This window comes from Hemicordylus capensis, chromosome 6, assembly GCF_027244095.1.
Source record: "Hemicordylus capensis ecotype Gifberg chromosome 6, rHemCap1.1.pri, whole genome shotgun sequence".
NCBI classification, from domain to species: domain Eukaryota; kingdom Metazoa; phylum Chordata; class Lepidosauria; order Squamata; family Cordylidae; genus Hemicordylus; species Hemicordylus capensis.
Window position 1 is genome coordinate 35307180 of NC_069662.1, and position 14957 is coordinate 35322136.

The following is a 14957-nucleotide window of genomic DNA, read 5'->3' on the forward strand; positions in this document are numbered from 1 at the left end:
AGAGCTGTGTGGCAGCCATTATAAAAGCTAATTTCCCCCTATGTATTATAGGATTCAATCCACCCCGGCAGTCACTTGAAAAGTTTCCAGATCAGCTACAGATGTCAACAGCAACATCTGGCACTGGCATGGAAATAGATGATTGAGAGAATCTGCGTAGACACTATAAAAGAGCATGGAAGCAGCCTCCCCCCATGGGTAAAGTCACATGTAGACCAGGAGTGGCCAACCTGAGGTTCTCCAGCTCTTGTTGGATAACAACTCCCATCATCCTCAGATGCAATAATCTGCAGCTAGGGGTGATGGAAGTTGTAATTCAGTAATAGTGGAGAGCCTCAGTTTGGCCTTCTGTCGATGTGGGCCTTCTGTTCTTACATAGGTAGTTGGCAAAGACCTCCCCGCCCCCAGGTTCATTTGTACAGGAGTGTGTGGACTCGTATTGAAGTGCTTTCATCCTCGCTGAACTCCTGAGGGTCAAGCTGTCCATAATTACTTAGGTGAAAGTTTTCTTTGAGGGTGTGCTTTGTTTTTACCAAATGGAGGAGTGCAATGCTCCTCCCTATGGGCTGTTCTTCATTTCAAAATGGTTCGCTCTGAGTTGCTTTTCACCCTTTGGGAAAACGAATATAGGTTCTTCAATCTCCCCACCGTCACCACCACTGGGCAAAAAGCAGCTCGGGGTGGTTTTGATGAGAAAAATATCCCACAGGCCGAAAGAGAAATAACTCCCCCCCTGAACTTTCAGGCCATATTGCAGCTTTTGACATCTTTTTTTAAAGTGGGTCTCTCTCTCACATTTCGTGCGACTGAACATTCATCCAGTTGACCAGCACGTATAGAATGCTTCTGAATTTGAAGTCTGGGTTGAGAGGCATGCCCACCAAAGGTTCTGTAGGAATTCAGGGCAGGACTGTTCAAGTGGCCCTGTCTATTGCAGAACGAGGATGGGGTGCTATAGGGAGAGGAGAAACTCCTGCCCCATTCTCTTTCAGCAGCGAGCATTGTGGGTACTAACAGCCTCTTGTTCCCTGTCTCCTTTCCCACAGGCTCCCAGACGAGACATCCCCATCACTGATCTCCTCCAAGCCCGTAAGCAGCCTTTTCCACAACTGGCCTAAGTCCCCCCAGGGCAAGCACCCCAAAAGCGTGGAGTTTGACATCCGCCCGGCCCTGCGACGTGCCCCAAGCCCAGCTGCCCTGCCCAGTGAGCACAAGATTAGCCCCGCCCCTAGGCCGTCCTCCCTTCCCATCCTGCCTTCTGTGCCCATATACACCGGCGTCTTCGATCTCCGTGGCTCGCCCACTTCTGGGGGCGAGCACCCTTTCCCCGGCTTCCCCTCGGGCAGCCGCTCCCTCTCTCCGACCCACTTCCTGCCGCCAGCCACGGACAAGCCGTTTGGCTCCAAGCCGCTGCCTTTCTGGACCAAGTACGACGTGGCCGATTGGCTGGAGTACCTGAAGCTGGGGGAGCACCGCGACCGGTTCCTGGACAATGAAATTGACGGCTCCCACCTGCCGTCCCTCACCAAGGAAGATTTCATTGACCTGGGCGTGACGCGAGTTGGGCACCGCATGAACATCGCCCGTGCCCTCAAGTTCTTTCTGGAGAGGTGATGGGGGAGCCGCCCTGCCCCCCGGGAAGCCTCTCGCCTGAATGTACACTGGACCTCCACCACTGGGGAGAGAGAAAAAACAGGAGGTGGAGGGGTTGCAGCTGTGGGGCTGGGCACAGGGGAAGCTGCAAGGAGAGACCCTGTGGGTGAGGGTAGAGTGGGGAATCCCCCCCTCGTTGGCAGAGAGGTACTTGGAGAAGCCCACCAAAGCCTGTCTGGGCACCCGCACAGGTGTGCCCTTTTTCTCTTGCGTTGCCACGTAGCAATTTGCCATTCCATTTCTCTTGACTGCTGCTGACCCCGGCGCTGGTGTGTGAGCGCTTGTGTCTGTGGTATCCCTTCCCAGCTTTCCATTCTCTCATTGGCCCAGCAGCTCGCTTCAGCACCCTTGTTTGCCTGCACGGCTAGTATCCATCATTCAGCTATAAAGCAGCCTGCAACTGTGTGCACACACATCCGCCATGTTACGTATTGTCCCTTATTTTGCACTTGCTTTTCAGCTCAGTGGTGTGCACATTAACTCATCCAGCCATTTAACAGTTTGCCCTGCGCATCTTCACAATTACCAGGGTTGTTATGTACTCTGCATTCAAAACAAAACAAAAAACCTCCCAAAAAAAAAGAAAAGCTAAATCCAGTTATCTATCTAAATTCTGCAAATTTTCAGATATGTGCCTGTTTTGCAAAATAGGTTATGCTTTGGGAGGACCAGTGATCCCCTGGATCATTGGAAATATCCGTGAGTTGAGTCTCCTCCATCCCCCCGCAAGCCACCCCGGCTTTCCGCCTGCATTATCCATACACATGGAGGTCATTCACACAATCAGGAAAGGAAAACCTGGGTAGAAATGGTGTGGAAGCATGGGAGGAGGAAAAGCTACCCAGGTTTTCCTCTTAACTTGCTTCCACACAACTTAAAATTGGGAGTACACACAACTCCCAAACCCGGGTAGAACACATTTTTTGATATTGTGAATGACCTCATTCTGGCTTATCTTCACAGCCTTAAGGGCTAAAGACTTGCTTCCTGTGTTTAGATGAAAAGAGGTTCTCAGGATGCAGAATTCTGCACCCAATACTGAAAGATGTGCTTTCACAAAAGCCAAAGAATACACAGCCCTGACTTACCGGAGCATTACTTACAGTAGTATTATGCTGATACCTCTGCCCATCATGCTCTGTGTTATGGTTTCTGCTAGTGATTTTCAGTGGGTTAGAAGGGACCACTTTGGTTAAAAAAATCTTGTCTGTGTGAGAACAATTCCCCACATTTCTGACCCCTGTGAGTGCTGCACTTTCCTCAGTGCCAGGAGGGTCAGGGGGCTTGTCAGGCCTAAGTGCCATCTTAGAAGGCGTGCAATGACTGCTGGGAAGTGTAGTTCTTCCCAGAGCTCCAGGTACTTCTTTCCAAGCTGGCACTGGGACTCAAGAAAGTTTTGTTTCCCTAAGGGGCCCCAGCAGCACTGGGGAAAGCACAGCACTGCATAGTGGGCATTGTTGCCTCTTCACTGTGCCAGGGAAGCTGTGCAGTAGGGGGCCATACTTGAGACCATTGGTCCCCCGGGCCTGCAACCAAGATCACTGGTTTATGCAAATACACAAGAGTTCTCCTCTCTGGCTATACCATTTTGGTTCCCTAACCTTGGGTGAGTCACATGACCCTCTTGGGTCAGCAGGATGTTTGTTGGGCCTAGTGGTGAGCGTTGGCCCCCTGGTGACACCCTTGGCTGGTTAATTCACCTGGCAGGCAGCTCACAAAGCCTGACAGTGGAACACCTGAGCCAAGACTGGAATTGTGTAGTTGCTGCTTCCCTGTGGCCAGATCCAGATCCAGAGTGGGAATGTTTAAAAGGTCCAACTCACTTGGTGTTCAATCACTAGCATTGGTTGCCTGGATTGAGACAGGGAGATGCTGGCCCCGGTTGCCTGTGTCTGCCTGTGCCATGTGATTTCCACAGAATGGGATCCGGCCACAAAGCATCCACCATACTGCTCTGGGACTGTGCAGATAGGCTCGCTGGGGAACATGCAGTGGCTTGAGATGGTTTGATGAAACCTAACAGGCGGGATAGTTTGCAGTCTGAGCTCGTTAGGCAGCGATTGGTCACAGATGCAGCCTCCCAAGTCCTGCCGCCCAACAAAAGGGACTCAGGTGAGATGTGTGAAGGGGCAGGCTTGCCTCAGTCTGTATCTGTGCCTCCAGGGCCTTAGGCAGATTGTCACACACACACACACCCATAGCCTGGTGAGCAGCAGTTTGCAACAGTGCACATGCTTGTGTGCCCACCCAGTCAAGCAACAGCTTTTATAGTTTGCTTCCTAAGCTGAACATCATGAAATGATTCTGGCCACATTGCTTCTTACTGAGCAGCCTCTGGGTTTCAGGACTCCTACCAGAAAGCCCACACTGGATCCATTTGGCCCGTAGGCCATTTCATGGGGTGCACTAGCTGTGTTTCTAGGCTGCCGCAGCCTGGTTGGTTTGGTCTAGTCCATATAAGTCAGGTGAGAGGCTGAGTCTGCATGTGGAACGGGGTTGGACCAGACAGCTGGTCATTCCCATTTCAAATTTGCGTTTGTAGCAGAACATGTGCATGTACACCCAGTGCACACTTCAATGTAGGCATGACGTCCTGGCGAGATGGTGATGTTCACCCTCTGCATTTGCAAATCTGACTGCAAACAACTTCGCACCAAGCACTGCACAGCCAGTCTCTGGAATTGTGCTGTGCGCTCGCTTGTATGCAGCCTTCCAGGGAAGGGATTGGCCTACCTCCATGTACCTGTATTAGTCATTTGTGAAACATTAGCAGCCTAAGCAGGAAATAACCCAACCTCTAACAGTTTGCACAGGTTTCTCTGCCTGGGCACTTGGAAGTGGCTAATTACAGTCTTGTTTATATCTTCTGTACTGCTTGGGAAACTGGCTGGTACTGTCTGCTTTGAAACAGGTGGATCTCATAGTTCACGCCAGATCCTGGCAGGGGAAACAGTTGCACCTAGCATTCTGTTTGCTTTTCATTAACCTGTCAGTCTTTTATGCTTTACCAAAAAACCCCATTCTAAGCAGCTAATGAATTTCAAATATAGAGAAAAGATTAAATCTAAGTTAAATCATATCTAGTCTAAGAAGATGACAACAAAACAGTAGTCAGAACAGCAGTGAGATCTTGTAGTCAAAACACAAGAGAATGCAGGGAAACTGTATATTTTTAAAATGGCACTGCAACTTTTAATTCAGGCTAATTTTAAAGCCCCACCTCAAATGCCTTCTGAGACTGGAAGATTTTCAAAAGGCCAGGAACAATGGAACTGAACAAGCTTTCCAGAGAAGAATGTTTGGAGGAGGAAGAGCCTGAGAAGGCCTTATCCTGCATGCTTGTGAGGGGAATAGAGCACAAAGCTTCATCCAAAGATGATCACTCTCGTTTCTATCACAGAGTACCTGCAACCCTGGCTGTAGCAGTGCAAACACAATTCCTTCCTGGGTGTGGTTTGTTCATCTCCCCATGCTTGCTGTTATGCTCCAGCTCACATTTTGCATACTCAGGTTCTGCCAAAAGTTTCATTTGCCCTCATTTTAGCAGCGAACCCCACTCCACCTCCATGTGCACCTGTGACGCATATACCTGTATTTCCAGAACAAGGAGATGAGAGGTTTGCCGCCCCCCCCCCCCGAGATGTTAGGGGGCCTCTCGATGTTCCTCTGCCAGAAGGGTAGGATGGTAAACATTCCAGCCCCACAAGGTCAGCAAGCACTCTGGGGCTGGATGAAAGGGGACAGAATTAGAATGCAATTTCAGTGGGTGCTCCCACCCTGGGTCTCTCCTGTCTCCTTCATCAGCATCATCATGTGCTCTCATCACCCCTGACCCCGAGGGAGAGGGGTCTTGGATACTGACCATATCTGTGCTGTGGACGGAGCACACACACCCCCATCCCCCAATGCTCAGCTGCCAAAGAAACAAGAGCCCAGCATATCAGGGGGTGCTCCAGAATTGGCCCTCCCTCACTGCAGCCATTTTGGACACCAGAACCCCGGTGCGCAGACTGCTTTTTTTCATTCCCAAGACACAGGCGGGGGGGGGGGGGGCTTCTCACCACCACTTGTTTTGCTGGGATCCTCTGTGATGCTCCGTCCAAGGGGAGGTGAAGGGGGGGGACTCCTTGACCACCTCACCCCAATCTCCACGTCAGGGATTATGAGCTGTGGGGAAGTGTGCGGGGACTCCTACTCGGACTGTAAGGCCTTGTGGCTGGCCCCATCTGACCACTTCACCTGCGCTGTGACTCTCTAGATCTACACTAGCTGCCGCCACCACCCCGCCACAACTGTGCCATGCAGCTGACTTCCCCTCTCGCTCCTCCAAACTGTAGTTCTGTGCCATACAGCAAAGTCCTCCCCTTCCCACAGCCGTTCAACATGTGGCGTAGCACGCTGCTTCTCTGAGCCACACCACGTTTCTGTACTACGTGGCTCCCATCACACCTGTGCCCATGCTCCATGTTGGGTGACCTTGCCCATCTGATCGCCTGTCAAGGCCAGGAATCAATGTACCCTTCCCTTTTCATGACCACAAGATTAACCCAGGCATGCAAAAAAAAAAAAAAATCTAAAAAAAGAAAAATCTGGTGGTAGGCCCCAGGCAAATAAAAGTTTACGTGGGCAGCCAGGATATTTCACAGAACCTTAAGAAGTTTCAGCTTTGCTTTTATTAAACGAAGGTGGATTTCTAGCCCTCGCGGCTGAGAAATGCAGGAATATATATCTCTCTAAATCTATGACTTTACTCAAACAAGATCAAGACTGCAAGCAGTCGTGGCCGCTAGGGGGAGCTCCTGTGGCAACAACCATATTCCTCAGCAAGCGCTCCATTGCTCACAGCTTAGCTCGTGAGGATAGGAGAGGGCTGACACATCGGTGTAGGCAACATTCCCTAGAGGGGCATGGCTGCCTACAGCTTAAGGAAGAGACAGGGGGCGGGCTTGGGTTCAGGGGGCCTCAGGAGTGTAGGGGGGAGGCAGAAATCACTAGGCAGAAGGTGCAGTTTTGAGGGGGTGATGGCAGAGGCCGCTGGTGAGGAGCAGGTAGGCTGAAGCAGGGTGAGAAAAGAAACCAGCCGGCAGCCATTTTGATGGAAGAGTCTGGACACAAGGGCAAAAGGATGAAGGGCTCCACAAATGTCAGTGGTGGCGGCTAGTTTGCACTTGCGCCCCAGGTAATGTTGGACAAGTAGGCTCCTGGATGTTTTGGGCAGAGTCGCGTGCATCCAACCAATTTGCATGGCTGGGTTAACCCTTCCAGTGCCATGGCTCTGTGCCACGTGGCTGTTTGTGCCTCCCTCTCAGGATGCCTCTTGCCACGTAACGATCCCCTCGCCCATCCCTGTGGTGCCCCCTCTTTGGTTTTTGCCACATCCTGACATGCCACATGGCTACTCCCACTGTGCCTCCAAAGCCACAACTCTTTACTGTGTGGCCTCGCCCTGTCCCAGTTCCAGACACGTGGCAGCCGCCTGCCCCTCCACACCCCAACAGCCACCAACACCACATTGTAGTGCCACGTGGCGAACTCCCCTCACTGTGTGGCTATGACATGTGTGCTGCCAACACTGCACCTGTGTGCTGCCAGTTGAGTGGCCATATATATTTTTTTAAAAGGGCTCTCGTCTCGTCTCGTCGGACTGGCCGCACCGGCCCCTCCCATCCACAGACCCCAACGAGGGAGCGAAACGAAACAAAACAAAACTTTAGAATGTCTTCCAAAATGATGATGTTGCGGGGAGGCAGGGAACATGCTCTCCTCTCCATTACAGGCCGGGGTCTGTGCTGCTGTTCTCAGCTCCTCACACGGGCAGCCCTGTGGATTCGTGCATTCCAGCTCTGGGAAAGGACTAAGATTAGCATTCTTAAACTGGGCAGGGGTGGGGGGACGATGGGGGGCAGGTCCATGAGGCAGGACTCTTGGATTCTCCTGAAGAGGGGAACGGGGTAAAAGTTTCGAGGATTGTAGTGGGAGGGAGGCCAGGTCCTGGGTACTTGAAAAGAGGAATTCGTAGCTTTGAATGAATGGCGGCCTCTTGGGGGAAAGATGACTCATGGAATCTGAGGGGAAGTGTTGGAGCATTTCTGGATTCTGTGGTGAGGGAGGGGAGCTCCCTTCCTTGAAGCATGAGTTGGGTTCTGTTTCTCAAGTCATTTTTGTGTTCTGGGGAGAGCCCATCTTTGCGATCCAAGACCTTGGGTTTTGGATTGTGTGGAGAGAGGGGGGGGCTGTTAGTACACCAGGCCCGTCTTATTGGTGGCCTCTGTGGCTGCCCCATTGGCAAGAGTCTATAGCCTTATTCAGACATTATGTTCGACACTCACACAACCAGCGTACTGTGTATACAGATACAGAACTGTGCACAGCTACAGTTATTCAGCTTGTGTTGAACACAAGTACAGCAGTCTGCACCATGCATTTGAGGGGCCTGTACCCAGCTTCATAGTTTAAATGAGCCTGGGTATAGTCATTCACACAAACAATGTATGAGTGTACATACATCTGTACACTCGTGCAACATAATGCCTGAATAAGGCTCAAGCTGCATACCTTCCAGACATACAGCTGCTGATTGCGGTTCTTCCATACAGGAAAATGAAGGTCTTTGGATGATTCGGGGAACATGCCTGAGCTTGTCTCATGGTACGGGGTTGTGAGTTCAAGCAACAGGTTACAGAATCCCTGAAGGTTGTGGGTGGAGTGGTGCAGGGCAGGATTCCGGAGTTTTCTAGAAGGGGGTCGATGGGTATTTATTACACCCAAATGAGGGAGGGTGGTTGCTACTAACTGAAGCCCTAAAATTTGGGTGCAGAGAGGAATCTTTAAGCATTAGACCAAGGGGGATTAGTAGCCAGCCCGGGGATACTAAGTTCTCCAAAGGGACATTTGGGCTTCCTGATGGGGGAGGGAGAAGCAGGACTCCTGGGTTATTTGAGGAAATGAGGGTAAGGGAGGGTCTGTTGGGCTAGAGGAGTAATACATAAACTGACCAGAATAAGACTGGGTTGTCTGGAGTTGGACTGGTCCTGGAAGGGTTGAGAACCGCAGCACTGAATCCTCTTGCCTTAATGTACTGAAATGAACTGACATATGTAATGTTGACTTTGTGATTCAGGGATCTGTTCCCTGGGAATGATTATTGGGGGGGAGGGGGGAATGGTAATGCCTGCATTTGACAGGGTTGTGTTTTGATTTTTGTGGTTGCTGGGTGGGACAGGGCTACAGGGAAGGGGGTCGGTACACTCCCCTCCACCCCATTTAATCCTCCCCTGCGGTGTGGGTCTCCAAGTTTATGATCGCCCCTAGCACCCGGCCTTGTAGCACCCGGGTGTGATGTATAATAGACTTCTTTCCCTTTCCTCTTTACCTCCTCCCCACCCTCCACCTGCACCCTGCACTTTTCTTGGAGAGAGCCCAGGAGTTCCCATTCTGAGATCCCAGTCTCCAGTCTAGAACCCTGCCTTGGCTAGAACCTAGATTGGCTCCTAAGCCAAGAGGCATGGCTTCTCCATTCATCCTTCTAGAAGCCAAACCTTTTCTGAATTCATTCTCAAGACCCCATCTTGGGTCTGAAACCCTGCTCCAAAGTTCCAGCTTGGTTCCTGGCCCAAGAGGCCTTCACTCCCACGGCCCACCTCCCACACCATCCTCTCGAGTCCTGCTGGGTGCAAATCCCCCCTTGAAAGTCTAATCTGGTTTCTATGCTGGGAGGATTTGGCTCCTATCTCTCATTCTGAAACACTACCCTAAGTCCCTACATGCTGTAGAGTGCAGTGGTTCTAGATCCTCCTGGAATCCTTCAGCCTGGTGGTGTTTGGATCCCTCACCCCACCTCTGTGCTGGGAAGACTGGCTCTCCCTGCCATTTGAACTCAAAAACCCAGAATGGCTCCTGAACCCAGGAATCCTGGATCTCGGCCTTTCCCCATCCTCTGCCCCTGAAAGAAACTGTACCTCTAGGAAACCTCACCTGTGGGCAGAAACTCTGAGATGAATGTAATTAATCCTGTGCTGCCTAAGCCCAACCTATGGCACTCAGGCGGGTCTGCGAAGTCACACACACACACACACACACACCTTATATCTTCCTCTACCGAACCCCCTGTCCTGGGCCGGAGGCCTTGTCTCTGCCTCCAATGCCTGTGCAGAGCAACTAATGTAATTTACTGATTTTATTTGCAAATATAAACTCTATGGGATACAGAGGCCCCCACTAGGTGCATTTGCATCTGTGATGTGTGTGTGTGTGAGAGACAGAGAGAAAGAAAATGAAGTATATAACCAACCATATGCAAGATTTTCAGATACATACTTGGGCAGAGGGGTATGTATGCTGTGCCACACAATTACTGAGCCTGGTAGGCATTTTACTGGACATGGGGGAAAAGGAAAGTGTGGCATTTGGTAAGAGCCTGCCTTAGTTTTGCCAGTTCATACCTCCAGACATCCTTGATAACCATGATGAAGAAGAAGAGTGGGACTTGTTTTCCTCCATCACAAAATCGATTCTGCCATGTGCCTGCAGTCCCAATGGTTGTGAGGCTTTTTGTCTGTTTGTTTTGCAGACATGCAAACTCCAGCAAATCATTCACAAACTTAGCTCAGCAAGGAAGCAGCTTCAGTTACAGGACTTCAGAGCAAAATAAAAATCGGAGAAAGGGCATATTTGAGGCCCTTTCACAACAGGTAACTCACATTCAAATATTGGTCACCTCACTTGTGAAAAATGTTCTTGTGCTACAAAACTAGAATGGATTTTGAACCAGCTTCCCACACATGACTGCATGTTCTTGAGGACATACTGAGCACTATAGCTCCCTTTGAAAAAAAAAACAGTTACCCAGGGTTCCTTGGGGAGGAAGCCACGAAGCCAAATCTATTTAAACCAGAGCTCCCCAGATGTTGGCTGGAAACAAAAGGTTCTCTCCTAGGTTTTGTGCTTGCAGTCCATGAACAAGGTGGGTGGGTGAAGGCTTCAATTATGGTGAGAAAGAAAGGGAGCCCTTCATGAAATTCAGAAGGCCCGCCCCCTACTTTCGCCAAGTCTTTTCCACCCTGTAATCTTCTTAAGCAATAGCTCGGAGGGACATAACAAGAGGTAAGGCCCCTTCTGCCCACCCCCATATATTTCAAGCACAGGGCTACTGCCTCCTTTTGACTTCAGCTTTCTAGAAGGTTCTGCCTCTATGACTGCACAAATTGCCACTCGAAAAACAGCTGCTGTAGGTCCGCAAAAGCTGGCGTGATATAGTGGCTAACCTATGTATCAAGATGTCTCAGTCTTACTACTACCATGAACTCATTAAGAGGCCTTAGGCAAGCCATACCCCCTCAGCTTATACCTTAGCAGTTGTTCTCAAATGTGGCTCCCATGGAAGTTTTCCACACCCAGCTTTTAGTTTGCAGCTCCTCTGGAAATGGAGGTGTGCGTTCCCATATCGGCCAAACTTACCCCAAAGTCTCTTCAAGCTATCAGGGAGCACTACACACACAATTCAGGGTTTTCATTGCGTGTTAAGATTCTTAACTTCTTAACTACACTCTTAACTTAAAGAGTGTAGCCCAATTTCTATCCGAAGTTAAAAAATCTACTTCTTGTGTCAATTTTGAGGAGCAACTTCAAACTCGCAGAAAAACCACAGTAAAGCCTGCAGTCTGAGAAAACTCCAGATGTTGTGGGACGACAACTCCCATCACACCCCCAGCCACAATGTGGATGATGGGAGTTGTAGTCCAACAACATCTGGGGACCTACGTTTGAGAACCCATGCGTTATAGGGTTGTTGGAAGGACTACAACATGAACATATGTTACAAGGCAAGGATTGAACATGTGCTTTACAAATACTAATTATTATTATTATCCTGGATTGGACACTGGTTTGATGGGGAAAGGGAATTCTGGGAAGCCTAGTTCTGCAGACAGGTTCTTAGACCTTTCCACAGTCCTCAGTACAAAGACCACGTGGCGCCCACCAATAACATCCCAAGATCTGATCGGAGACATGCAATGCTGCCACCTTGCTAAAGTTAAGCCAGTCTGGGTCTGGTCAGAGCCCAGATGGGTGACACTACCTAGGGACCCCATCTGTGCTGCCTTGAGCTTCATCATAGAAGAAAGATGCCATATGAATGCGCCTAACTATAAATTATGGATAAATACCTGCACAACATAAGTGATTCATGGCAAAGCATCATCACCAAACCTGATCTGGCTCTCCAGAGTCAGAGCAGTTGATCTTATGGACATGGGACTGTTCAGATCTGAGCATGGGAGAGGAGAAGGGTGGGCAAGGATTGCTCTGTTCTTACCATCCCATGGCTTAGCATTCCGTTGGTTGACCAGATACAACAAAAATATGTCACTACAAAGTTCTTTCAACCTGGATACTGTGATTGTCACTTGTGTCCTCACTTCCTTCTTTACTCAGTGTGTGGGGCATTACTGTTGTGAGAATGTGCCATAACACACTCCATTGAGAGTGATTTTTTTTTAAATGAGGAACATCTCAAAGGTAGCAGCTGCAGGAAAGCCAATAATGCCACATGCCTCGTGCCACGCACCTCCCATTATGAAAACATGACCCTACATATGTGGATGTAGGTGGAAGAAAATGTGTGGGATATTTGTCAGAGCAGATAATTGAGCACTGCAGAGTCAGGAAGCAAGATGATGGAGACGGGAGAAGAGTCGTGGGCAGAGACAAGGAAGCAAGATGACAAAGGCAGAGAAAAAGAGCCATGACGGGAGCCAACAGAGGAACAGAAGGCACCCAAAGTGGCGGGAAGAACTGGAATGAGCTACTTCCGTTTGTTGTGGTGCCAGCAGCAGCACAAGCTGGTGTGGTGCAGTGGTTAGACTAAGGCCAGGGAGATCCAGGTTCAAATCCTCACTAAGCCATGTTGCTCGCTGGCTGACCAACCACCACTCTCCCTTTGCCTAACCTACTTCATTGGGTTGTTGTGAGGATAACATGGAAGGAGGAAACCATAAATGCTGCCCTGAAATCCTTAGAGGTTAGGTGGGATATAAATTTAACTAATAATCTCCACCTCCGCTTTTTGACTAGGCATCTGAAGGTAACTGCTGAACAGAAGCTCCTCCTTAGTGGGATGTTGCTGGTCAACCTCTATAGCCTCACATCAGGCCAGTGCTAGGCTCTGGAGACTGCTGTGGCCACTCCTAGGGCCCAAACTTAAATTTCTCCAGGCGGCTTTACAGACAGGGCTATTGCCCCGAATCTCCTCCGGATGAGAGTGTGTGCGTTCAGACACCAGCCAAACATACCCCAAAGTCCATTCAAGATCCTGGGAAGCAATTCACACACAAATGGGGCTGTGTCTTCGCAATTTCTAGCTTATCTCAATGTATTTCCGGGTTTTTAAAATGCTGGTTTTAAGGAGTTTTTCTGAAAACGCAAATAGGGAGAGGCACTGACGTAGAATCATTAACATGATCATCATTAACACTCTTTTAGGAATGCAGATATAGGCTTTAGAAATCTCCCCGCCCCCACCCATTCGCTAGAAGGAAGACACGAAGGCATGCAATGTGAACCTGCACCAAAATAAAACCCGAGAGCAGAGGGGAGGGGCTGCTTCCCTCCATGCCATGAGTGTAATCTGGAGTGGCTTCGCTCAACATTTACCCTGCAGCATGAAGCCATGTGCGAATAACTCCCAGGCTGAATATAAATATGCCTCCACACCCCTCTGCTCCCCAATCCTTTCTCTGTTAAAATGGAAGATAGATTGGTATTCCTTGACTTCTATTAAGTACCTTTGTTTAAGCTCCTTACACTTCTGGCTGCCTGATTTGGATTTATAGCTAGGCACGGCAGTCTCGCATGTATACTATGCATGTTAATTGTGTATGAGTGACCACTGCCCTCTCTGTTCCCCCTCTTCCTGGGATCAAGTGTCAGTTCTTCTTGGGTTTACCAACAGCGACTGCAGCTATTCTGGAGATTCCGCCCCATTCCTCGAACTATTTTTTTTTTTTTACAATTCAATGGTCAAAAAACCTGCTTGTTTAAGACTGGAGTTCAGTCTACCTCAAGCCCCACAAAGCCAGGCAATCGGAACCTAAGGCTGATGCCTTAACAGATGTGCCATGTGACCAGTAATGATGGTGTGCAACGTCAAAAATTGTGCTCGCTTGCCACTTGACAAAAGTGTGAGGGAGTCACTGTGCCTGACAGAGGATGGGGAAGGCGAAGAAAAGAGCACACTTGCTCAGAAATAACCCCACACGCTGCTGCTTCCGCACACTGCTCTAACTACCCACCTGGCTTTCCCAATCTGTCTCCCCCGCCACTCCACTTCCCTGAAGGTTCACATCCCATCAAGAAGAGAGCAGGCACTGCATGTGCAATAGAATCCAGTGGCTGGCTTTCCCTGCCAATCTCAGACTACTGGCAAAATGTGTCAGTGCTTCATTATCAAAACAGTCTTGCTCTGCATAACTTCGCCAGGAGCATTCTCAAACGGAGCTTTTAGCTCACTTCTCCACTGGAATGGCGTTCGCACAATGGCCAGATTCGCGCCGAAGTCCGTGTGAGATATTGGGGAGCACTTCACACACGATTCGGGTTTTTCATTGCACATTAAGAGTGTAGCTGATTTATGTCCAGGCTTAAAAAATCCTCTTTATACATTGTTTTTGGGGAGCTAATTCAATCTAGCAGTAAAGCCTCACAGTAAACCCACAGTAAAGCCTGCTGTCTGAGAAAGCAACCACACTTGCTTCCCATAGGCTTTAATGGGGCAGGAAAACCTTAATAACCTTTGAACCACTACTTGAAACTTCACCAAACCATTAAAAGGCACTCCTGCTAGACATGCCTGACAAAGAACAGCAGTCATTTTCACCAAAATTTGAAAGTATTAGATGATACACCTGGATAAGGTTTGGACAACGGGGAGTGGAGTGGGGGTATCAATTTCCTGCACTTTCTAACTATCTGTGGCAATTTTTATCAGATCTCCATGAAATTAGGCATATTTGTAGACCTCATCAAGTTGATCACACATGCCAAGATTCAGGTTGTTGGCTCAACAGCTGTCATATCCATAAGAAATAGAATTTTGAAGCTTATAATGGTGGAACCTTTGTTTTCCTGAACACCTTAAATAAAGGGGCACTCCTGTGCCCCTTTAGTGTCAATCAGTTACAATATCCAGGATTGCTTTCAGTAGGCACCTGAAGAATGATGCCAGTTCCTGAAAATTCCAGGCCAGTTTTGGAGGGTTGGCAACCTTAGTTCACCTATGCTCTCTGGACCTAATCTATTTATTCCAT

General features: G+C 49.3%; 1 protein-coding gene across 1 annotated transcript in view; it reads left to right on the forward strand.

Annotated features, from left to right (window-relative positions):
* Nucleotides 1–9863, forward strand: part of SHANK1 (SH3 and multiple ankyrin repeat domains 1) — a 143186-nt gene extending 133323 nt beyond the window's left edge. The window contains exon 25 of the mRNA XM_053260515.1: nucleotides 1047–9863. Coding sequence (XP_053116490.1) covers nucleotides 1047–1614 — 568 coding nt within the window. The 3' untranslated portion in view covers nucleotides 1615–9863. The remainder of the gene's footprint in view (nucleotides 1–1046) is intronic.
* The last annotated feature ends 5094 nt before the right edge of the window (nucleotides 9864–14957 follow it).